Source organism: Elephas maximus, chromosome 9 (genome assembly GCF_024166365.1).
Source record: "Elephas maximus indicus isolate mEleMax1 chromosome 9, mEleMax1 primary haplotype, whole genome shotgun sequence".
In the NCBI taxonomy this organism is placed as follows: Eukaryota; Metazoa; Chordata; class Mammalia; order Proboscidea; family Elephantidae; genus Elephas; species Elephas maximus.
Window position 1 is genome coordinate 107,937,726 of NC_064827.1, and position 24,349 is coordinate 107,962,074.

Consider the following 24,349-nt stretch of genomic DNA (forward strand, 5'->3'; position numbering starts at 1 on the left):
AATACTATGCATCGATAAAGAACAGTGACGAATCTCTGAAACATTTCATAACATGGAGGAACCTGGAAGGCAATATGCTGAGCGAAATTAGTCAGAGGCAAAAGGACAAATATTGTATAAGACCACTATTATAAGATCTTGAGAAATAGTAAACCTGAGAAGAACACATACTTTCGTGGTTACGAAGGGGGGAGGGAGGGAGGGTGGGAGAGGGTTTTTTTATTGATTAATCAGTAGATAAGAACTGCTTTAGGTGAAGGGAAAGAGAACACTCAATACATGGAAGGTCAGCTCAATTGGACTGGACCAAAAGCAAAAAAGTTTCCGGGATAAAATGAATGCTTCAAAGGTCAGGGGAGCAAGTGCGGGGGTCTGGGGATCATGATTTGCGGGGACTTCTAAGTCAATTGGCAAAATAATTCTATTATGAAATCATTCTGCATCCCACTTTGAAATGTGGCGTCTGGGGTCTTAAATGCTAACAAGCGGCCATCTAAGATGCAGGAATTGGTCTCAACCCACCTTGAGCAAAGGAAAATGAAGAACACCAAGGCCACACGACAACTAAGAGCCCAAGAGACAGAAAGGGCCACATGAACCAGAGACCTACATCATCCTGAGACCAGAAGAACTAGTTGGTGCCCGGCCACAATCGATGACTGCCCTGACAGGGAGCACAACAGAGGACCCCTGAGGGAGCAGGAGATCAGTGGGATACAGACCCCAAATTCTCATAAAAAGACCAAACTTAATGGTCTGACTGAGACTGGAGGAATCCCTGCGGCCATGCTCCCCAGACCTTCAGTTGACACAGGACAGGAACCATCCCCGAAGACAACTCATCAGACATGAAAGGGACTGGTCAGCGGGTGGGAGAGAGACGCTGATGAAGAGTGAGCTAATTATATTAGGTGGACACTTGAGATTGTGTTGGCAACTCTTGTCTGGAGGGGGGATGGGAGGATAGAGAGAGAGGGAAGCCGGCAAAATTGTCAAGAAAGGAGAGACTGAAAGGGCTGACTCAAGAGGGGGAGAGCAAGTGGGAGTAGGGAGTGAGATGTATGTAAACTTATATGTGACAGACTGATTGGATTTGTAAACGTTCACTTGAAGCTTAATAAAAGATATTAAAAAAAAAAAGTGTTATGTGTTTAGGATTATGCATTTAACTAAATATACTATGGATATTGAATGTTTCTCCTCCTTAGTGTTGTAAAACAGACCTAAATGTATGGTAAAAATGAACATTGGGTATTATAGATTACAGAGAGCTTGTAACCGTGTCTTCAGCCAATAGTTGATTGGATATGCTAAAAGGCGAACTAGGATTTCGCCAAGAGAAACAGGCTTTTTGTTTCAAACCAGCAGCCCTGTGTATAGGGTGGGGGCTTAGGTGGAAAACCAGAGCCTCACCCAGATTTTGTATTTGAAAAAACACGCAGAACAACCCAGAACTGCTGAGAGAATGGAAGATTTACATTTGAAGGAAGAATTTACAGGAAAAATCATCGGCCATTGGAAGGAACCCTCTTACAGGACTGGAAGTTAAAGGGAGCCAGGCAGTAAACAGCTTGGTCTCCTGGCTTGTGGTGACCATCTGGGTCCACTCATGAGTGGAAGTGGGGGAAGCGCCGCAATAAAGAGACAGGCTGTTTGGACCTGTTCCATTGGCACACGTTCGCCTAGCCCACAGGTGCTAGGGATGAGAAAGAGAGAAAGAAGAAGGTTGGCTGGCCAGAAGTAAAAGTTGTTGGACTCCTGAAGCTTACGTGTGGAACCCATTAACCTACCCCATGGGGGCTAGGAATAAGTGTGTGAAGGGGCTGTCTCAAGTGCTAGGAGATGTATCTGAACTCTCGAGCTTGAGACTGCTACCCACTGTGACCTAGCTTGAATGGCTAGAGAAGAGCAGACCACAACCCACCAAAGAAGAGAAAGATGTTTGATACTATGAGCTAGTATAGATTGCTGCAATTTGATGGCTTGCTCCAGACAGGACTTTGCTTGTGAATGCAGATGCTCGAAGTTCCTGGAACTGAAGATTCTTCAAGACCAAGGAATATGCTTGTCTCCTCAGAGTACCGGTTTGATAGTGTGTGTTGATTTGTCAACAGGGTTAATTGTGATTGTAAAATCTGTAACTGTAGAAGCTGTAAGTGTGAAAGAGCAGACTAAGGGGGAGGCACTGCTGGACTCAAGTACAGTGGCCGAACCTAAAGTCCCTTAAAGGTTTTGCTATGCTGATACCTCGTGAGGCTCAGAGCAAGGGAATAATCTCCTCAGTTAAATTTTATCAGAGGCCAGAAACAGTGAAGATGAGATGAACTGTTGGAGAGCCTGACCAAATCAGATGGACACCTACAGCAGTCTTGAATGGCTGGTACCTGAGTAACCTCACCCCATGGACCCTTTGCCTATTGAAAGACTAACTGTTAATGACTGTTTTGGACTGGTAAAATGACTGCGGGGGGACGGGGGGGAATTAACCCTTCAAATATGAAAGAACCACGGCTAGAACAGCCAGGAGGTGGCCTGTGGTGGATTAATTACTTTTGCGTGTGGCCTTTCTAGCCATGGTCTTATAACTCCCACCCAGGTGACTGTGTGATAGGGTAATTGTGGCCTACCAAGTAGATTGGTCAGTTTTGCCTTAAAAGAGAGCCAATTCCAGAACAAAGAGGAGGATCCCACCACCACCAAGTAAGGGGAGACCAGCAGGAGATGGTGAGGTGGGCTTCCTGGCCCATGAAGAAAGAAACCTGAGCGCCTTTGGGCATAGGCCAAGGGACAGGGAGAGGCGATCCTGATGGAAGAACTGTATCTTGAGTGTTCTTGAGTCTGAATTGTAATTGTTACGTCCCTAATAAACACCATAATTGTGAGTATGGTCTGTAAAGTTCTGTGTGGCCATTGCAGTGAATTAAGGAACCCAGGAGAGAGTGCTGTGGGAGGGATGGTTGGTGTCAGAATTGGTAGAGATGGGTGGAGAGAGGAAGTGCGTCTGAGTCTCACCTCATAGAAATCAGCCTCGGGCTGTTAATCTTGGTTCTCCTTCCCCCCTGTGGGGTTGGAAGAAGTTAGACACATGTTTTTTACAGGATGCTAAAGTAACTCAGGACTGGCAGAACAAAAGGAAAGAGGTGGGGTTTCCGGGACCTATTTGCTCAGAGGAGGGACCTAGCGTGGTTAATGCTCAGATCTCTAATGGGGGAATTGTGGGGCTGTGGCTCCAACCCCTGGAGGTTGCCTCTTGGTTGGTGCTGAGATTGGCAAAAAGAGCCCTGAGTTAGAGCTGAAGCTGTACTCCCCGCTAAGGTAGCTTAATAGGTGCTGAAAAAGGAATCAGCTTCCTCAGCCAGTGGTGTCTCTAGGGGGGTGCAGGGGGTGCAGACCGCACCAGGTGATATTGTCAGAGGGGGGGATGACACAAAAATGACTGTCTATAAAAATATTCCTGTAGGTATAACAACAACAAAATATTTTGTAAGCCCAGCTTACATGTACCAGTATACCTACAAAGCTAAAATTCTATGCTAATTTACTTTTTGAGCTTTCTAATAAGCTCCAGTCAGAGCTGTCATTGTCTAATTACAATGATGCCTCAAATCACATGGTTTCATCTGCACACAGGCACAGTTATTTTCACTGTTGCCGTTGTTTTTATAGTCACTGATTTTGTCAAATTTTCCGGTGTCTCAGCTACAATTTTGGTAGTTAGTATTGGTAAATCTATATAAATAACTTTTTTGAGAATGAAGTAGTAATTAAGGGGAAAGAAGGAGTGATATGTGGGAATTATGATTTACAAGTAACATTAGTACAAAAAAATATTCCTAAGGAATGTGTGTGGTCTGGTAAGAGTGGAGATCCATGGGGGGGTGACACTATGAGTTACCTCACAGGGTGACACCGACCCTAGTGATGCCACTGTCCTCACCCGCCCCCACCTCCTCTTACTCTCCCCAATTTACATCCCATTGGCAGGGTCTGACACAAAGCCATCTGGCAGAAGTGTCTTCCCAGTCCCAGCATCATGGATCATAGCATGAAAGGGTAGGGTTTGGACTAAGAAACAATAGGTAAATAACCAGCACATACAGCTACCATACAAATGTTTGTATACTATAATTATTACTATTAGCCATAACTGAGAAAACATAGATACTTTAATCTGAGAATGAATAACTTTAGCCAATCTTTTCTTTAGAGCAGGTTTTAGTAAGAGCTATATCACCGACACCCATCCGTCAGTCTGTTGTACTGTGGTGCCTTGCGCATTGCTGTGATGCTGGTACCTATGCCACCGGTATTCCAAATACCAGCAAGGCCATCCATGGTAGACAGGTTTCCGTGGAGCTTCCAGACTAAGACAGACTAGGCAATCTACTTCCAAAAACTAGCCAATGAAAACCTTATGGATCATGCAGAACATTGTCCAACTTGCTTGCATTGGACATGTCATCAAGAAAGACCAATCACTGGAGGGGGGCATCTTGATGGAGGAAGTAGAGGGTCTCCAAGGTCAAGGGGAGTCCTTGGTGAGACAGATTGGCACAGTAGCTGCAACAATGGACTCAAACATGTGAAGATGAGACAGGACTGGGCAGCAAATCTCCCAGACTCCTTCTGCAACTTGAGCAGCAGCACATGAACATTTTGTTCACATCATAAGAACCACTGAAGGACTCAGAGAAGACCAGAACCCCTGACTTGGGCAGTGCTGAAAGCATGGGGGTCTCAGGGAAGCACAACTTCTTGGCCCTCTCCAGCCAAAACAGGATCGGTAGCTGGCATGCTCCTCCAATGCCCTCAACAAAAAAACCCCCCAAAACCAAATGCATTGCCATCAAGTTGATTCCAACTCATAGCTACCCTATAGGACAGAGTAGAACTGCTCCATATTGTTTCCAAAGAGCGGTTGGTGGATTTGAACTGCCAACATTTTGGTCAGTAGCCGTAGCTCGCCATAGCTCTTAACCACTGTGCCACCAGGGCTCCTAGCCTTTAGCAATTGAAGGTTAATAGTTCCAACTCACCAGCCCATATGTGTTGACAGTTTAAGTCCTTGGTCCAGCACTCAGAGAGTTGGAGACCTGCAGAAAGCTCACTTCTGCTGTTGTCAACTCCTGCATCGGAGCAAACGTTTTTAAAACATTTTAGCAACACACCCTTTTAGGTTTTTATTTTTACATAGAACCACAAATATAAATAAAATGGATGCTGTATGAGTTGAAATGGGGGGCCCCCAGAAATGGGCCTGTTGTAGATGATCCCTCCCCCATCCAGTTTCCCAGGTCTGTGAGGAACTCAATTTGAGAACCGATGAGTGTTTCCAAGACTACAGCAGTCTTGATAAATCTTAACAATCTCAGACACTCTTTCAGTGTTGGACTTTTGCACATAGCTATAAAAGTAGCTTAAACTCACTGGCGTTAAGTTGATTCCAACTCACGGTGACCCAAAATACCCTATAGGACAGAGTAGAACTGTTCCATAGGGTTTCCAAGGCTGTAATCTTTATGGGAGCAGACTGCCACATCTTTCTCCCTCAGAGAGGCTGGTGGGTTCGAACTGCTGACCTTTTGGTTAGCATTTGAGCACTTAACCATTGTACCACTAGGTAGCTTACTAGGTATAATCTCAATATTCAAAGAATCAGAGGCTTTCTTTTCACAACAGTTGTAGGCTAAGCCTACTGTAGAAATTCTTCATATTTTAACCATAGCTCCCTCATCTTCTCCCACAAAACCCTAAAGCCCTATTGCACATATTTTCTTTTCATTTTATTGTAAAATTTATATAACAAAAAGTTTGCTATTTTAATCATTTTTATGTGTACAATTCAGTGACATTAATTATATTCACCCTGTTGTGCAACTATCACCACTATCCATTCCCAAAACTTTCTCATCACCCCAAGGAGAAACTCAGCGCCCCTTCAACCATAACTCCCTCCCCACCCTTCTTTCCCCCCAGCTCCGGGTATCCACTAATAAACTTTTGTCTTTATGTATGTGCCTATTTTATATAAATAAGGTCATATAATGTTTGTCCTTTTGTGTCTGGCTTCTTTCACTCAGCAGGTTTTCTTTTCTTTAATTGTGCTTTAAGTGAAAGTTTACAAATCAAGTCGGTCTCTGATACAAAAATTTATATACACCTTGCTATGTACTCCTAGCTGCTCTCTCCCTAAGCAGACAGCATACTCCTCCTCTCCACCCTGTATGCCCTGTGTCCATTCAGCCAGCTTCTGACCTCCTCTGCCTTCTCATCTCCCCTCCAGACAGGAGCTGCCCACACAGTCTCATGTGTCTACTTGAGCCAAGAAGCTCACTCCTCACCAGTATCATTTCCTGTCTTATAGTCCAGTCCAATCTCTATCTGAAGAGTTGGCTTTGGGAATGGTTCCAGGCTTGGGCTAACAGAAGGTTTGGGGACCATGACCTCCCGGGGTCCTTCTAGTCTCGGTCAGACCATTAAGCCTGGTCTTTTTACAAGAATTTCTCAATCAGCATGTTTTCAAGGATTATTCATGTCATAGTATGAATCAGGACTTCATTTCTCTTTTTGGCTGAATAATATTTCATTGTATGAATATACCACATTTTGTTTACCCATTCATCTGTCAATGGACACTTGGACTATTCCCACCTTTTGGCTATTGTGAATACTGCTATAATGAACATTGGTACACAAGCATCTATTTGAGTCCCTGCTTTCAAAATCTCTTAGGCATATACCTAGAAGTGGAATTGCTGAGTCTTATGGTAATTGTGGAGCCCTGGTGGCATAGTGGTTTCAGCTGTTAACCAAAAGGTCAGAGGTTCAAACCTACCAGCCGCTCCTTGAGAGAAAGATGTGGCAGTCTGCTTCTGTAAATATTTACAGCCTTGGGAACCCTACAGGACAGTTCTACTCTGTCCTATAGGGTCGCTATGAGTCAGAATTAACTCGGTGGCAATGGGTTTGGTGTTTTTGGTTTATGGTAATTCTATGCATAAATGTTTCACAACACAGCTTTCTCAAAGAATCTTCAGACTTCAGTAGTAGTGGCAAAAACATTTTTATTGTAAGTATCTGTAGCACAGGCTCCCTCGAGCTTCAGGGGGTGAAGGGAGCTGGTCTCTCCTCCGGTTCTCCTCAGTGGACATGAACTTGAAGACCTCCGGTTCTCCTCAGTGGACATGAACTTGAAGAGAAGCAATGCTGGGTTCAAGCACTCACCCCTCCCCGGACTGCTTGGTGTGGATGTTCTGCTTTAGATAATCCGTGTATTGATTCAGGAGGAAACTTTGACAGGCGCTGCTATAAAACACCCAGGACGGGATCAGGTGTAGAAAACCTGCCTTCACACATTCAAGACAAAAACATGAATGTCTGGGAGAAAAGAAGTTATGGCCAAAACACCTCACTTTATAGTCACAATCTTTAAAAACATTTTTTCTTTTAAGTAGTGGCTAAACTTTAAAGATCTCATGACAATTTCCCAGCAAGCAAGATATTCTCAGACACCAAATCAGTCCCTTTGCACTCTTTTGTACACACTAGTATCTCTAGGGAATGCTGGTGGCACAGTGTTTAAGAGCTTGGCTACTAACCAAAAGGCTGACAGTTTGAATCCACCTGGGGCAATTCTGCTCTGTCCTATAGGTTGCTATGAGTCAAAATCGACTTGACAGTTTTTGGTGTTTCAGTATCTCTAGAGATACCAGTATGCTGGAGATTTCTAGGGTCACTCCTTTTCATTGCTCTTTCTTTTTGTGAGCAATTTTTCTGCCTGGAGCTTTCTTACCCCACCTTGATCATTTAATGTCTTCATGTTCTCTCTACCAAGTTTCTATTAAAATGAGATTGCAGGGAAGAATTGGAAATGTTTTCTATCACCTAACTCAATGCTCGGCAAATATCTGAATGCATGGATGAATTCATGAATGAAAAGCAGTCACGGTCGGGTGTAAATTATTAACATGGAGCATTTGCTTTAAAAAAGAGTGGAGGGCCTTGGACCCATTCCTCACACCATATATAAAAATTAAGTCAAAATGGATCGATGACCTTAATAAAGAACTAAAATCATAAAACTCTTGAAGAAATATAGGGGCAAATGTTCAGGACCTTAGAGAATTCTTAAAGGTGACACCAAAAGCACAAGCAACAAAAAACCAAGTAGATAAGTTGGACTTTATCAAAATTAAAAACTTTTGTGCACCAAAGGACTTTATCAAGAAAGTAAAGAGATAACCTATAGAAAAGTTGGGGGAACCATGTGTCTGATAAGGGTTTAATATCTAGAACATACAAAGAACTCCAACTCAACAGTAGAAAGGTAAACAACCAAATTCAAAACATGAGCAAAGGATTTGCCTAGACTTACATTGATATGCAAATGGACAATAAGCATGTGAAAAGATGTTCAACGCCATTATTCATAAGGGAAATGCAAATCAAAACCACAATGAAAGACCACATCTACTAGGATGACTATTAATAAACAGAAACTAACAAGTGTTGGTGAGGATGTGGAGAAACTGAAACCCTCATCCATTGCTGGTGGGAATGTAAAATGGTGCAACCAGTGTGGAAAATGCTTTGGTGGTCGATTTAAAAAATGACCCAGCAATTCTACACATGGGCATATACGCAAAAGACTTGAAGTCGGGGATGTAAACAGATATTTGTGTAACAATGTTCACTGCAGCACTGTTCAAAATAGTGAAAAAGTGGAAACAACCCAATTGCTCATCAACAGATGAATGGATAATAAAATATGGTATATATACAATGGGATATTATTCAGCCATAAAGAGAAATGAAGTTCTGATATAAGCTACAACATGGATGACCCATGAAAACATTATGTTCAGTAAAATAAGCCAGACACAAAAGGACAAATATCATATGATCCCATTTACACAAAATATCTAGAATAAACAAATACATATTTGCATATATAGAGCCCTGGTGGCACAGTGGTTAAGAGCTCAGCTACTAACCAAGAGGTCAGCAGCTCAAATTCACTAGCAGTTCCTTGGAAACCCATGAAGCAGTTCTACCCTGTCCTGTCGGTTGGAATCGACTCGACAGCAACAGATTTGATTGTTTGATTATATGTATATGTGTGTGTATGTATGTGTGTGTGTATATATAATTACAATTAAAAAAAAAAGAGAAGCCTTAAGTCTAGGCATGAATTCCTACTTAAATACATTCCAGATGAAGACACAGGCAGGCCTTGGAGGATTTCTTGTCCTCAAAGCAAACCTCTGTGTCCCGTAAGGCAGTTCCAGGCCCCTGGAAGCAATTAAGGTGTGCAGAGTGGGACCTTGTTGATCCAGTGTTTTTCAATTCACCTACTATTATGAGCAAGAGAAATTCAACTAGAGAGAAACTTGAGCTTTTCAGGGAGCTGGTCATATTTACTCAGGCAGCTCAGATTCATTCCTCTAAGATATTCTCAAAGCAGGGAACTAAAGATGGTGCTGAGAGCCCTAGCAGAACTCTTCTTCCACTAGCCAGCCCAACAGCTCAACACAACTTCTTTCCAAAGATCTGCCTTTTTCTCCCCATCAGAGCTTTGTTACCTTACAGCATAATCAAGAACTTTTGTTGGCTTTGATTTGGTCTAAATGTTTTGTTTAGTGAGGCCAACCATCAATACAATAAAGAAAATAAAACTTCAGGCCTCTAGAAAATGTTCCAAAAGGGCCCCTCTGCCATCCCCATCTTTGTATACTCCCTCTGCCGTGGATTGAATTGCATCCTCCAAAAAGATATGTTGAAATTCTAATCCCTGTACACGGGAATGTGACCTTGTTTGGAAACAGAGATTTTGAAGATGTTGTCACTTACATTAGCATAAGGTTATACTGGGGTAGAGCGGGTCCTAATCCTATAGACTAGTGTCCTTATAAAAGAGAAGATACACAGAGGCAGAGCAAGGACAGCCAAGTGATCAGAGAGACATATGTAGCTGTGAGCCAAGAACCTCTGTGGATTGCCAGGAGCCACCAGAAGCTAGGTTAGAGGCATAGAACAGTTTCTCTCTCAGAGCTCTCAGAAGAAATCAACAGGCTAACACCCTGATTTGGATATCTAGTCTCCAGAATCCTGGGACAATACATTTTTGTTCTTATAAGCCACTCAATTTGTGGTATTTTGTTATGACAGCCACAGGAAACTAAGATACCCTCCCAAAGTGGAAGCTGGATTGAAGGGCGTGGGCTTAAATCCTACCTGGATGACCTTGGGCAAGCTGATCCAGCTCTGAACTTCAGTTTCCTCAACTGTAAAAGGGGGCCATATGACCCACCTCACCAGATTACAAGGTGGGTTAAATAAGGTAACATATGGTAAGCCCCCAAGAAGGACATGGATTCTATAGGTAGAGGTTCTGTTCCCACCTCTCAGTCCCCTGCCCCCAAACTTATTGAGGGTGGAGAACATCCTATTTTACTTTGTCTTTTTGGAAGGATGAGTTGCTTGCTTACCAGTTGATTCTACTTTCTTATCCGTAACTTCAGATACAATGACCTTCCCCATAAATTCCAAATTAGTTTTAATGGTTATAGTGATTTATGTGTCTTCGTTTGTTTTCTCTTTTGCTTCACCAGACATGCAAAAAAGCTTTTTCTTAATCTGTTCTTGATATCTGTTTGCCTGAAAAGATTAGAATTTGTTACATAAGAAACCAAAAGAAAAGGATCAAGGAAATATTTAACTTTTGAATTCTACCTTTGGGTTTTGTAGTAAGTCAATAGCCTTGCAAGCCAAGATTTTGTGTCAAGAAAGCATGTTCTAAGTGCTGATGTTGTTGTTGTTGTCATTGTTAGGTGTCGTCAAGTCGGTTTTGACTCACAGCAACTCTATGTACCACAGAAAGAAACACTGCCTGATCCTGAAAAATCCTCACAATTGTTGCTATGCTTGAGCCCACTATTGCAGCCATTGTGTCAATCCATCTTATTGAAGGTCTTCCTCTTTTTCACTGACCCTCTACTTTAAAAAGCATGATATCGTTCTCTAGGGACGGGTTCCTCCTGATAACATGTCCAAAGTATGTGGGACATAGTCTCACCATCCTTGCTTCTAAGGAGCATTCTGGTTGTACTTCTTCCAAGACAGATTTGTTCATTCTTTTGGTAGCCCATGATATATTCAATATTCTTTGACGACACCAAAATTCAAAGGCATCAATTCTTCAGTCTTCCTTATGCATTGTCCAGCTTTCCCAATGGTGACTGAAAACACCATAGCTTGGGTCAGGTGCACCTTAGTCCTCAAGGTGACATCTTTGCTTTTGAACACTTTAAAGAGATCTCTGGCAGCCGATTTGCCAAATGCAATGTGTCTTGATTTCTTGACTGCTTCTTCTATGGGTCTTGATTGTGGATCCAAGTAAAATGAAATCCTTGACAACCTCAATCTTTTCTCCATTTATCATGATGTGGCTTATTGGTCCAGTTGTGAGGATTTTTGTTTTCTTTATGTTGAGGTGTAATCCATACTGAAGGTTGTGGTCTTTGGTCTTCATTAGGAAGTGCTTCAAGTCCTCTTCACTTTCAGCAAGCAAGGTTGTATCATCTGCATAATGCAGGTTGTTAATGAGTCTTCCTCCAATCTTAATGCCCCATTCTTCTTCATATAGTCCAGCTTCCCAGATCATTTGCTCAGCATACGTATTGAATAAGTATGGTGAAAGGAAATCCTATTCTCTGCAATGTTATCCACAATTTGTTATGATCCACACAGCTGAAGGCCGTAGCATAGTCAATAAAACACATGTAAACATTTTTCTGGTATTCTCTGCTTTCAGCCAGGATCCATCTGACATCAGCAACAATATCTCTGGTTCCATATCCTCTTCTAAATCTGGCTTGAATTTCTGGCAGCGCTCTGTAGATATACTGCTACAGCTGATTTTGAATGATCTTCAGCAAAATTTTGCTCGCATGTGGTATTAATGATATTGTTCCATAATTTCTGCATTTGGTTGGATCACCTTTCTTGGGGATAGGCATAAATATGAATCTCTTCCAGTCTGTTGACCAGGTAGCTGCCTTCCAAATTTCTTGGCATAGATGACTGAGCATTTCCAGTGCTGCATCCATTTGTTGAAACATCTCAATTGGCATTCTGTCAATTCCCAGAGCCTTGTTTTTTGCCAGTGGCTTCAGTGCATCTTGGACTTCTTCCTTCAGTATCATATGTTCCTGATCATATGTTACCTCCTGAAATGCTTGAATGTTGACCAATTTTTTTTAGTACAATGACTCTCTGTATTCCTTTCTTCTTTTGATGCTTCCTGAGTTGTTTAATATTTTCCCCAAAGAATCCTTCAAAATTGCAACTTGAGGATTGAATTTTTTCTTCAGTTCTTTTAGCTTGAGAAATGCTGAGTGTGTTCTTCCCTTTTGCTTTTCTATCTCAGGTCTTTGAAGATGTCATCATTATACTTTGTCTACTCAAGCTGCCCTTTGAAATTGTCTATTCAGCTCTTTTACTTTATCATTTTTTCCTTTTGCTTTAGCTACTCAACATTTAAGAGCAAATTTCAGAGTTTCTTCTGACATCCATTTAGGTCTTTTCTTTATCTCCTGTCTTTTTAATGACCTCTTGCTTTCTTCATGTTTGATGTCCTTGATATCATCCCACAACTTGTCTGGTCTTTGGTCATTAGTGTTCAGTGCTGATGGATTCTATTTAAGACAACATCCTGGAGGACTAAAATCATGGTGTTCTCCTGCAGGATGGAATGGATATCATACCCATGGGAGACAGCTAAACCACTGTGAGGTAGAGAGAATACGGTATCAGGACAGCATACAAAAAGTCTATATCTATTCTACCCTGGAGACAGTGGAAAGAAGAGATAAAGAGGGTGAAGTGGTTAGGTATGTGTTCTCTGATATGGGTATCTTTGGGGATTGGGAGAGGTGGGAGCCGGAAGGCTGCGGTGAAGAATAAGGAAGGATGATAAATAGGTAAAGTTGACACTGAGGGTAAGGAAGTGGTTATTGCCCCCACTCTTCTGGGGGAAGCCATAGAAAATTAGCTCAGCATGAAGAGCTAGGTGCTGAGATGTGGCTTTTTCCTACTTCCCTTAGGTCCATGGAGGAGTTCAGGCAGAAATGACAGCCAGAGGGCCTCTGCGAATCAAGCCAGATGGTAGACTGTCCAGCCCATGGCCAAATGTAGATGTGGCAGGGATTCAGGCATCTGCAGCCACCAGTAACTAGGGAAGCCCCAAATAGGGAGTGTACTGGCCAAACCAAAAGAATAGAAAGGTTCATCACCCCAATACCCACAGACACAAATTTCAGCAACAAGGGAAGCAACCATTCATGTAGATAAAGGACACTAGCTGACACACATTTAAAGACTGGAATAAGATTATGGGTACCTTCTCCCCAGTGCACCTTAGTGAGAGAGGAAGGAAAAAGAGAGATGCCCAGAAAGACTGAACATTTTATCCAAATAATAGAGTGAGTACATTTCCCAAATGGACAGTTTAGATTATCAGATCAAAACTAAGTTTAAATTTATTGGACATTAGTCCGGATAAAGACTAGATCAACTACAGCCAAAAAGAAGTTCCGATATCCTTTCTGTATGTCCTGTTTGTAATGTGAGTTAAATTGGTGACTGTGCATACTGTTGAGTTTCTACAGTAAAACATAGCAAGTAATCATCTAAGAATAGGTCCCTGGGTGGTGCAAATGATTTGTGCTTGACTACTAACTTAAAGGTTGGTCGTTCAAAACCAGCCAGCAATACCAAGGAAGAAAGGCCTGGTGATCTGATTCCATAAAGATTACATCCAAGAATCCTATGGAGCAGTTCTACTATGTAACACATGCAGTCTCAAAAATTCTCAAGAAGTAACTGAATGCTTTGGGAGAATTTAAAGCATTGACACTAAATCTTTGTAGTAAACTTGAAAAAGAGCAGGAAACCTAATTTCCGTAGGAGAAAAGCCTATGAGACAGAGAAGAAAGTTGACATGTGAAAGGTAATTAAAGAAAATCAATCTAAAATTCTTCAGGAGTCAACAATGAACAATCCAAAAAAGAAATTCAGAACACAATTCCATTTACAACAGCATCTAAAAGAACAAAATACCCAGGAAAAATGTAACCAAGGAGGTGAAATATTTTACACTGAAAACTACAAAACATTACTGGCAGACTTTAAAGAAGACCTAAATAAATGGAAAGACATCCTGTGTCCATGGATTAGAACACTTAATAGTGTTAAGATGTCAATGCTACCCAAAGCAGTCTACAGATCAATGCAATCCCCAAAATCCCAAAAGTCATTTTGCAGAAATGAGAAAGCTAATCCTCAAATTCATATGGAATTACAAGGGACCCTGATTAGCCAAAACAATCTTGAAAAAACAATAAAGTAGAGGACTCACACTTCCTGATTTCAAAACTCACTACAAAGCTACAGTAATCAAAACAGTGCATTATTGGCATAAGAATAGACATATAGACCACTGGAATAGAATTGAGAGCCCAGAATAAACCCATACATCTAAGGCCAGCTGATTTTCAACAAGAGTGACAAATCCATTCAGTAGGGGAAAGAACTGTCTCTTCAACAAACTCTGGGACGGCTGGATCTCCACATACAAAAGAATGAAACTGGACCCCTACCTCACACCATATACGAAAATTAACTCTAAATATAACAGCTAAAACCATAAAACTCTTAGAAGAAAACATATGGGTAAATCTTTTTGACCTAGTATTTAGCAATGGACTCGTAGATAAAACACCAAAAGCATAAGCAACAAAAGACAAAACAGATAAGTTATCAAGAAAGTGAAAAGACAACTGTCTTAGTTATCTAGTTCTACTGTAACAGAAATAGCATGAGTGGGTAGCTTTAACAAACAAATTTATTTTCTCACAGTTTAGGCAGCTAGAAGTCCAAATTCAGGGTGCCAGCTCTAGAGGGAGGTTTTCTTTCTCTGTTGGCTCTGAGAAAAGGTCTTTTTGTCTTTTCAGCTTCTGTTTTTTGGTTCCTTGGAGATCTCATGTGTCATGGTATTTACCTTCCCCCATGTGATGGTTAAGATTGTGTGTCAATTTGGCTGGGCCATGATTCTCAGTGTTTATATGTAATTACTCCCAGGATTGAATCTGCTGTGAGTAGCCAACCAGTTGAAAGGGAGTTTCCTTGTGGGTGTGGCCTGCATCCAAATATAAGCAGACGTTCTGGCTTTTTTGCTCACTCTGAATCCTGTGCTGCCTCCTGTTCATCTGACCTCTGGCTCTTGGGACTTGAGCTATCAGCTTATCTTCAGATCTTGGAATTCATAGATCTTCACAGCCTGAAAGCGGGAGCCCCGCTCTCTGACCTGCCAATCTTGGGTTCACTAGCCCCGCGGTTATGTGAATTGAAAGAAGCCTCTATCCTGATACACAGACTTGAGATATTTCAGCCTCTACAATCACAGGAGCTGTTTCTTTGATATAAATATCTCTGTACATATTTATATGCTTTACTGGTTTTGCTTCTCTAGAGAGAACCCCTCTTAAGACATTTGGGACCAAGAGTGGGGTGCCACTCTAACAGATACTTAAAATGTGGAAGTGGCTTTGAAACTGTGAATGGATAGAGGACTGGCAGCAGCAGAGGACTGTTAGCAGCAAAGGACCAGCAACAGAGAGAAGCAAGCAGACAGATGGAGGAGCCTCATACCACCAAGAAAGCAGCGCCGGGGGCACAGCGCTTCCTTAGGACCTGAGTTTCCTGTGCTGATATGCTCTGAGACAAAGGGAAGGCCGATGACTAGGACCTTCTTCCAGAGCTGACAGAGAGAGAAAGCCTTTTCCTGGAGCTGATGCCCTGAATTTGGACTTGTAGCCTACTAGACAGTGAGAGAATAAATTTCTCTTTGTTAAAGACATTCACCTGTGGCGTTTTTGTTATAGCAGCACTAGATGACTGAGACAGAACTTGGTACTGAGAGTGGTTTTAGAGGAAAGAAAATTGTAAGAATGAGATTTCTAAATTGGTTCTCAAGTCTGGTTAGTCTTAAAGATGTTGATGACTCTACTTCCAGCAGTAAAGAGGGCACAGTTAATCTATGGTGTGAGGTGCCAGTACAATTACACAAAATATCATCACGAGTAGATCAGATATTGGTGAAAGGTGAGGCCCAGCATGAACACAAGTGTGATACCTTTCTACAGCTTTGTCAGAAGGAGAAGTAATAAGGAAGCTGGTTGGTTGGTCCTACTTTCGCTAGACAAACTGGTGAAAGAAAGAGATGCACTCAGGGCTTCAGAATCAAAGCTCAAGTGCCACATAAATAACCTTAACGCTCCCACTTGTGCTTTGAAAGAACACCTCATTTCTTGTATTAACAGAGCTGAAGTTGCCAAAAACCAGACCCAGACACAGCCTTATGGTAAGAGTGGCTGAATTACAGCTCCAGCTCAATTGCCAACCTTGAGAGGTGTCCGAAGTTAAAGCAAAGGCATTGATTGGGAAGAAATGGGATCCTGAAACTTGGGATGGAGACATATGGGCAGATAATCAGAAAGCTGGAGACACCAAGCCCTTTAATTCTGTTGAATCACTCCTGCCGGCAGAACCACTCCCATCTGAAGAAATTACTTCATGTTTGTCTGCTAAACCACCCTGCCTAGGAAAACCATTAGCCCCTCCACTCCCATCCAGTGAGATTAGCCCTAGCCCAGCTGCCTCTAAAGAGCCCTTAGCTGAGTCATTGCCTAGAGCATTGCCTGAGGCAGATGCTTCACAAGACAATGCTGAATGTTCTCAAAACAATTCCACACTACAGATTCTGGCTTCTAGACCTATAACTAGACTTAAGTCCCAGTGAGTCCCAAAAGGTGAAGTACAGACTGTGACCCAGGAGGTGGTATGCTACAATCCAAAAGAATTGCTTGACTTTTCTAAAATGTACAAACTAAAACCTGGGGAATATGTGTGGGAATGGCTATTAAGGGTGTGGGATAATGGTGCAAGGAACATAAAGATGAATCAGTCTGAGCTTATTGATATGGGTCCACTAAGCACAGATTCTTCATTCAATATTTCAGCTCAAGAAGTTAGGAAAGGATCTAATAGTTTATTTGGTTGGATTACTGAAGCATGGATCACCCAGTGGCCTACACTAAATCAAGTTGAAGCACCCGACCTGCCTTGGTATACTGTAGAAGAAGGTATCCAAAGGCTTAGGGAAATTGACATGCTAGAGTGGATTTTTCAGGTTAGACCCACAGACCCACACCTGGAGTACCCAGAGGACACACCTTTTACCACAATAGTGAGGAACAAATTTGTGAAGGGAGCACCAGCATCCTTGAAGACTGTTGTGATTGCTATTTTATGTAAATCAGATTTGACAATGGGAACTGTCCTAGCTGAATTAAGATACCTAACAATAATTGGGCTGACTAGACCCCGTGGTAGTAGGGGCCAAGTGGCTGCACTCAATCGACAAAGACAAGGTGGGCGTGGTAACAGTAATGGACAACAGGGTCAAAGCAGTAATCAGAATAGTCTGACTTATATGGATTTACAGCATTGGCTACTTAGTCATGGTGTTCTTAAGAGTGACATAGAAAATCTACTAATATTTACTTGATATGTACAAACAGGTGAGTTCTAGGTCAGGTGTACAGCAGTGTAACTCAAATCGCCAGAATAGAGAATCACAGTCTCTCAATCAATCCCCAGACTTGAGTGAGTTTAAAGACCCACAGCCCCTTGAATGAAGGGGAGACCAGGTCCCCTTGAGGAAGGACTCCAATACACAGCCAAAAACTTATACTTTTAACCTCTCTCCCAGCCTTCCCCAAAGGGATCTATGGCCTTTTATGAGACTGACTGTTCATTGGGAAAAAGGAAATAATCAGACTTTTAGGGGATTACCGGATACTGGCTCTGAATGGACACTAATTCCGGGAGACCCCAAACGGTACTGTGACCCACCAGTCAAAGTGAGGGAATATGGAGGTCAGGTTATTAATGAAGTCTTGGCTCACGTCCATCTCACAGTATGTCCATTGTGTCCCTGAACCTATCCTGTAGTGATTTCCCCAGTTCCAGAATGCATAATTGGAATAGATATACTCGGCAACTGGCAGAACCCCCACATTGGATCTCTAACAAATAGAGTAAGAGCTATCATGGTAGGAAAAGCCAAGTGGAAGCCGTTAGAACTGCCCCTACCTAGGAAAATAGTAAACCAATAGCAATACTGCATTCCTGGAGGGATTGCAGAGATTACTGCCACCATCAAGGGCTTGAAGGATGCAGGGGTGGTGATTCCCATCACATTCCCATTCAACTCACCTATTTGGCCTGTGCAAAAAACAGATGGATCTTGGAGAACGATGGTAGATTATTGAAAACTTAACCAGGTGGTGACTCCAATTGCAGCTGCTGTTCCAGATGTAGTTTCATTGCTTGAGCAAATTACTACATCTCCTGGTACCTGGTATGAAGCTATTGATCTGGCTAATGCTTTTTGCTCCATACCTATTTCAAAGCACCATCAGAAGCAGTTTACCTTCAGCCAGCAAGGCCAGCAATATACCTTCACTTGTCTATCTCAGGGCTACATCAACTCTCCAGCCCTATGTCATAATTCAGTCCACAGGGACCTTGATTGACTTTCCCTTCCACAAGACGTCACACTGGTCTATTACATTGACGAAATGCTGATTGGACCTAGTAAGGAAGAAGTGTCAATGACTCTGGACTTATTGGTAAAACATTTACATGCTAGAGGGTGGGAAAATAATCCCAAAAAATTCAGGCACCTTCTACCTCAGTGAAATTTCTAGGGGTCCAGTGGTGTGGAGCATGTTGAGATATTCCTTCTAAAGTGAAGGATTAGTTATTGCATCAGGCTTCTCCCACAACTAAAAGGAGGCACAACATCCAGTGGGCCTCTTTGGATTTTGGAGGCAACACATTCCTCATTTGGGTGTGCTACTCTGGCTAGTTTTGAGTGGGGCCTAGAACAAAAAAAGGCTCTGCAACAGGTACAGGCTGTTGTGCAAGCCATTCTGCCACTTGGGCCATATGATCTAGCTGATCCCATGATGCTTGAAGTGTCAGTGGCAGATAGAGATGCTGTTTGGAATCATTGGCAGGCCCCTGTTGGTGAATCACAGCTCAGACCCTTAGGATTTTGGAGCAAAGCACTGCCATCCTCTGCAGATAGCTACTCTCCTTTTGAGAAACAGCTTTTGGCTTGTTACTGGGCCTTAGCAGAGACTGAACGCTTAACCATGGGCCACCAAGTCACCATGCGGCCTGAATTGCCCATCATGAACTGGGTGTTGTCTGACCCGCAGAGTCATAAAGTTGGACATGCACAGCAGCACTCCATCATTAAATGGAAGTGATATATACGAGATCGGGCCCAAGCAGGACCTGAAGGCACAGGTAAGTTGCATGAGGGAGTGGTCCAAACGTCCATGGTCTCCACTCCTGTCGCATTGCGTTCCATCTCCTAGTCTGCACCTTTGGCTTCACGGGGAGCTCCTTATGATCAGTTGACCGAAGAAGAGAAAATCTGTGCCTGGTTTACAGATGGTTCTGCGAGAAATGCGGGCACCACTCGAAAGTGGACATTGGCAGTACTACAGCTCCTTTCTGGGACCTCCCTGAAGGACAGTGGTGAAGGGAAATCCTCTCAATGGGCAGAACATCGAGCAGTGCAGCTGGTTGTTCACTTTGCTTGGAAGGAGAAATGGCCTGATGTGTGATTATATACTGATTCACGGGCTATGGCCAATGGTTTGGCTGGATGGTCAGGGACATAGAAGGAACATGATAAGAAAATCGGAGACAAAGATTTATGGAGAAGAGGTATGTGGATAGACCTCTCTGAATGGGCCAATGAAGTGAAGATATTTGTGTCTCATGTGAATGTTCACCAAAGGGTGACCTCAGCAGAGGATGATTTTAACAATCAAGTAGATAGGATGATGTGTTCTGTGGAAACCAGTCATCCTCTTTCCCCAGCTACTCCTGTCATTGCTCAATGAGCTCATGAAAAAAGTGGCCATGGTGGCAGGGATGGAGGTTATGCACAGGCTCAGCAACATGGACTTTCACTCAACAAGGCTGACTTGGCTATAGCCACTGCTGAGTACCCAATCTGCCAGCAGCAGAGACCAATGCTGATTCCCCGATAAGGCACCATCCCTCGAGACGATCAGCCAGCAACCTGGTGGCAAGTTGATTACATTGGACCACTTCCATCATGGTAAAGGCAGTGTTTTGTCCTTACTAGAATAGACATTTACTCTGGATATGGATTTGCCTTCCCTGCACATAATGCTTTTGCCAAAACTACCATCCATGGACTTACAGAATGTGTTATCCACCAACATGGTATACCACACAGCATTGCCTCAGATCAAGGGACTCAATTCACAGTAAATGATGTGCAGCAGTGGGCCCATGCTCGTGGAATTCACTGATCTTACCACGTTCCCCATCATCCCGAAGCAGCTGGCTTGATAAAATAATGGAATGGCCTTCTAAAGACAATTACAGCACCAGCTAGGTGGCATACCTTGCAAGGTTGAGGCAGTGTTCTCCAGGAGGCTCTATATGCTCTCAACCAGTGTCCAATATATGGTGCTTTTTCTCCCTTATCCAGGATTCATGGGCCCATGAATCAAGGAATGGAAATGGGAGTGACACCCTCACTATTACCCCTAGTGACCTACTCTCAAGATTTTTGCTTCCTGTCCCTGTAACTTTATGTTCTGCAGCTCTAGAGGTCTTAGTTCCGAAGGAGGAATGCTCCCACCTGGAGACACATCATTGATTTCACTGACCTGGAAGCTAAGAATGCCACCTGGTCACTTTGGTCTCCTTATGCCTCTGGATCAACAGGTAAGGAAGGGAGTTACCGTACTGGCTGATGTGATTGATCTTGATTACCGAAAGGAAATCAGATTGATATCATATTATAAAGAAGAGTATGTCTGGAATGGAGGAGATCGATTAGCCCATCTCTTAGTACTACCATGCCCTGTGATTAAAGTCAATGGAAAACTACAGCAATCCAATTCTGACATGACTACTAATGACCTAGACCCTTCAGGAACGAAGGTTTGGGTCACCCCACCAGGCAAAGAACCAAGACCAGCTGAGGTGCCTGCTGAGGTGAAAGGGAATACAGAATGGGTGGTGGAAGAAGGTAGTTCTAAATATCAGTTATGGCCATGTGATCAGTTGCAGAAATGAGGACTGTAATTGTTATGAGTATTTCTGCTTTGTATGTGTGCATCAAATATTTTTGTGTTCTTCACTTATAAAATATAAGATGTAAACAGGGCTAGTACATTTTCAGTATGTACGCATGTTAGTTGTATCATGTTAGGCGCAAATATAACTTTATGATTGTCTTTATTCAGAGATTATGTATGGTTTAAGGAGATGTATGCATGTGCCAAGTTGACAAGGAGTGGACTGTGATGGTTAAGATTGTGTGTCAGCTTGGCTGGGCCATGATTCTCAGTGTTTATATGTGATCACTTCCATGATGGAATCTGCTGTGAGTAGCCAATCAGTTGAAAGACCGTTTCCTTGGGGGTGTGACCTGCTTCCAAATATAAGCAGATGTTCTGGCTTTTTTGCTCACTCTGGATCCTGCACCGCCTCCTGTTCATCTGACCTCCAGCTCTTGGGACTTGAGCTATCAGCTTATCTGCAGATCTTGGAATTCTAGATCTTCACAGCCCCTCTCTCCGACATACCAATCTTGGGTTCGCGAGCCCCTGCAGCTACATGAATTGAGAGAAGCCTTTATCCTGATACACGGACTTGGGATGTTTCAGCCTCTACAATCGCATGAGCTGTTTCCTTGATATAAATCTCTCTCTCTATATATATACATTTTACTGGTTTTGCTTCTCTAGAGAACCCAGCCTAAGACAACCACAAATCAAGCCTTCCCTGTCCCCCTCCCCCTTGAGAGCAGATTGTTAAACATTTACCAGTATACCATTGGTTAGAGGACCAAAAAAAAAAAACAAAAAAAAAAGGTAGCCCCCACATCGAAGCTCCAAGGGTCTTGGTCTTCCCTATCCAAGAGCTCCTGCCTCCTGGGGAGAAATGAGGCAGCCAGGGATGAGATTTGCCAACTTCAGGATATCTATGGGCTGAGTACCCAGACCTGCAGATTCTCCTCCCCCTTGCTAAACCAAAATAACCAAACCACTTGCCATTGAGTCATTTCTGACTCCTGGTGACCCCATGCATATCAGAGTAGAAATGTTTCATCAGGTGGCCTTTCAGAAATAGATCACCAGGCCTTTCTTCCAAGGTACTTCTGGGTGGACTCAAACCATCAACCTTTCAGTTAGTAGCCCAATACTCAACCATTTGCACCACCCAGGTGGTCCCTTCTCTCTTTCTACATATTTCTTTTCCCTGGCTATACTACTACTCAGTAGCACACCCTCTGGTATCACCACCCATACCATGAGAGAGAATCTTGAGTGTTTCAATAGCAAGGAAGAGCTAGCTAAGCCTCACTAGGGCCACCTGCACACCTGTCCCCATTATTTCAAGAAGAAGTTACAAGTTACCAAGATTTCATGGGCAAGGCAGCCACAGTTTTCATCTCCATTCGTAACATAATTCAGCGATTCTTGAACAAACTCATCGGCACTCTTGGTTATTATGTTGATATTTATATGCTTTGTCATTGGGGTCGAAATACCATATGGGGTCAGCACCTACAATGGGAAATAAAGGCCATAACACAGCAGCAATCCATCACTGAGAAAGACCCTGAGAAATCAGCATGCACTTTGCCATCCCTCCATTTTCCAACCCTTTTCTTCCTATGAAAAATTTCAGGATCCCAAATGATTAAACCATGACATATCATGGTCCCAAAGCCATGAAAAGGCGCAGAGCTGGCACAGAGCTTGGAATCAGAAAATTTGGCTTCCGATTCTGACTTTGTCACTTGAGATCAGGATGTAAACACACAACATCAGGTGGCCTAACTACCCCTCCCTCCCCAGCAAGCACATAGGGTGACTGTGAGGTCATGAGCTATCTCTCAGAATATGGTTGCCAGATTTAGATATAAAAATAAAGGACACCCAGTTGAATTTTAATTTTTAATGTATGTCCCAAGTATTTTATGGGACACATTTATACTAAAAAATTACTCATGATTTATCTGAAATTCAAATTTAACTGGGTTTCCTGTATTTTATCTGTCAATCCTATCCCAGAAATTTATTTCTAATACATATACCAAGGTTGGAACAATCCACTTTCACACTTCAGTTAGGAGCTAAGAATAGCATATACCTCATAATCTTCCCTGTTACGGTAAGAAAAATAAGCAACCACTCATGGTGCCATGAAAATCAAACACTATGTTCCCACCTGTGGTCTAACCAACATTGTGGCCTGGTGTGAGATTTCCTAATAGGGTTTTATTGCTTTATTCCCAGACACATAGCACTCAGTATCTTTACAAAGAGGAAAGATCCACGCTCGTTTCCTTAGTTTTATTTTTCTTCACATCACATTTGAAATTCTCTTCACATCACATTTGAAATTACATTGCATCATAATGCTGTGATTAATTTGAATAACACCTTTCTTCCTAGGCTGTCGAAGTGCTACTTTTTGATTACCTAAGGAATGCACATTCTCAACTCCAGTTTCCAGTAGGGGAAAAAAATTATTATTTTTATTCCTGTAGTATGCTTTGGTTGACAAAATATCTTTATGTACAAAACACCCCCTGCCGTCAAGTCAGTTTTCATCACAGTGATCTTATAGGACAGAGTAGAACTGCCCTGTAGGGTTTCCAATGCTGTAAATCTTTACCAAAGCAGACTGCCACGTCTTTCTCCTGCAAAGTGCCTGGCTGATTGGAACTAACAACCTCTTGGCTAGCAGCCAAGCTCTTACCCACTGGGCCAGCAGGGCTCCTCGCCATACAAAATAAAAAATAGGGACTCAATAAATATTGGTTGAACTTGGGTGCTTATTTATTTATTAACCAGTTGTGGAGTTGATTCCAACTCATGGCAACCCCACATGTGTCAGAGTAGAACTGTGCTCCATGGGGTTTTTAATGGTTGTTTTTTAGAAGTAGATCACCAGCCCTTCTTTCACAGTACCTCTGGGTGGATTTAAACCTTCAACATTTCGGTAGTAGCCGAGCACATTAGTCATTTCTACCACCCAGCGTCTCAAATTTCCTTATTAGTTCCTCACAATAACCCTGAGAAGTAATCAGGCATTATAAACCCCTTTTCACGGGCTGGGAAGCTGAGGCTCATAGTGTTTAAGCAGACTATCCAGG

The 24,349-nt window shown here is 42.6% G+C and overlaps 1 protein-coding gene across 1 annotated transcript in view; it reads right to left on the reverse strand.

The window, feature by feature from the left end:
• Positions 1 to 7,220: 7,220 nt before the first annotated feature.
• HSD17B3 (hydroxysteroid 17-beta dehydrogenase 3) overlaps positions 7,221 to 24,349 on the reverse strand; it is a 55,720-nt gene continuing 38,591 nt past the window's right edge. Inside the window, exons 10-11 of the mRNA XM_049895010.1 lie at positions 22,602 to 22,751; positions 7,221 to 7,346 (exon numbers count right to left, since the gene is read on the reverse strand). Of these exons, the coding sequence (XP_049750967.1) occupies positions 7,221 to 7,346; positions 22,602 to 22,751 (276 nt within the window). The remainder of the gene's footprint in view (positions 7,347 to 22,601; positions 22,752 to 24,349) is intronic.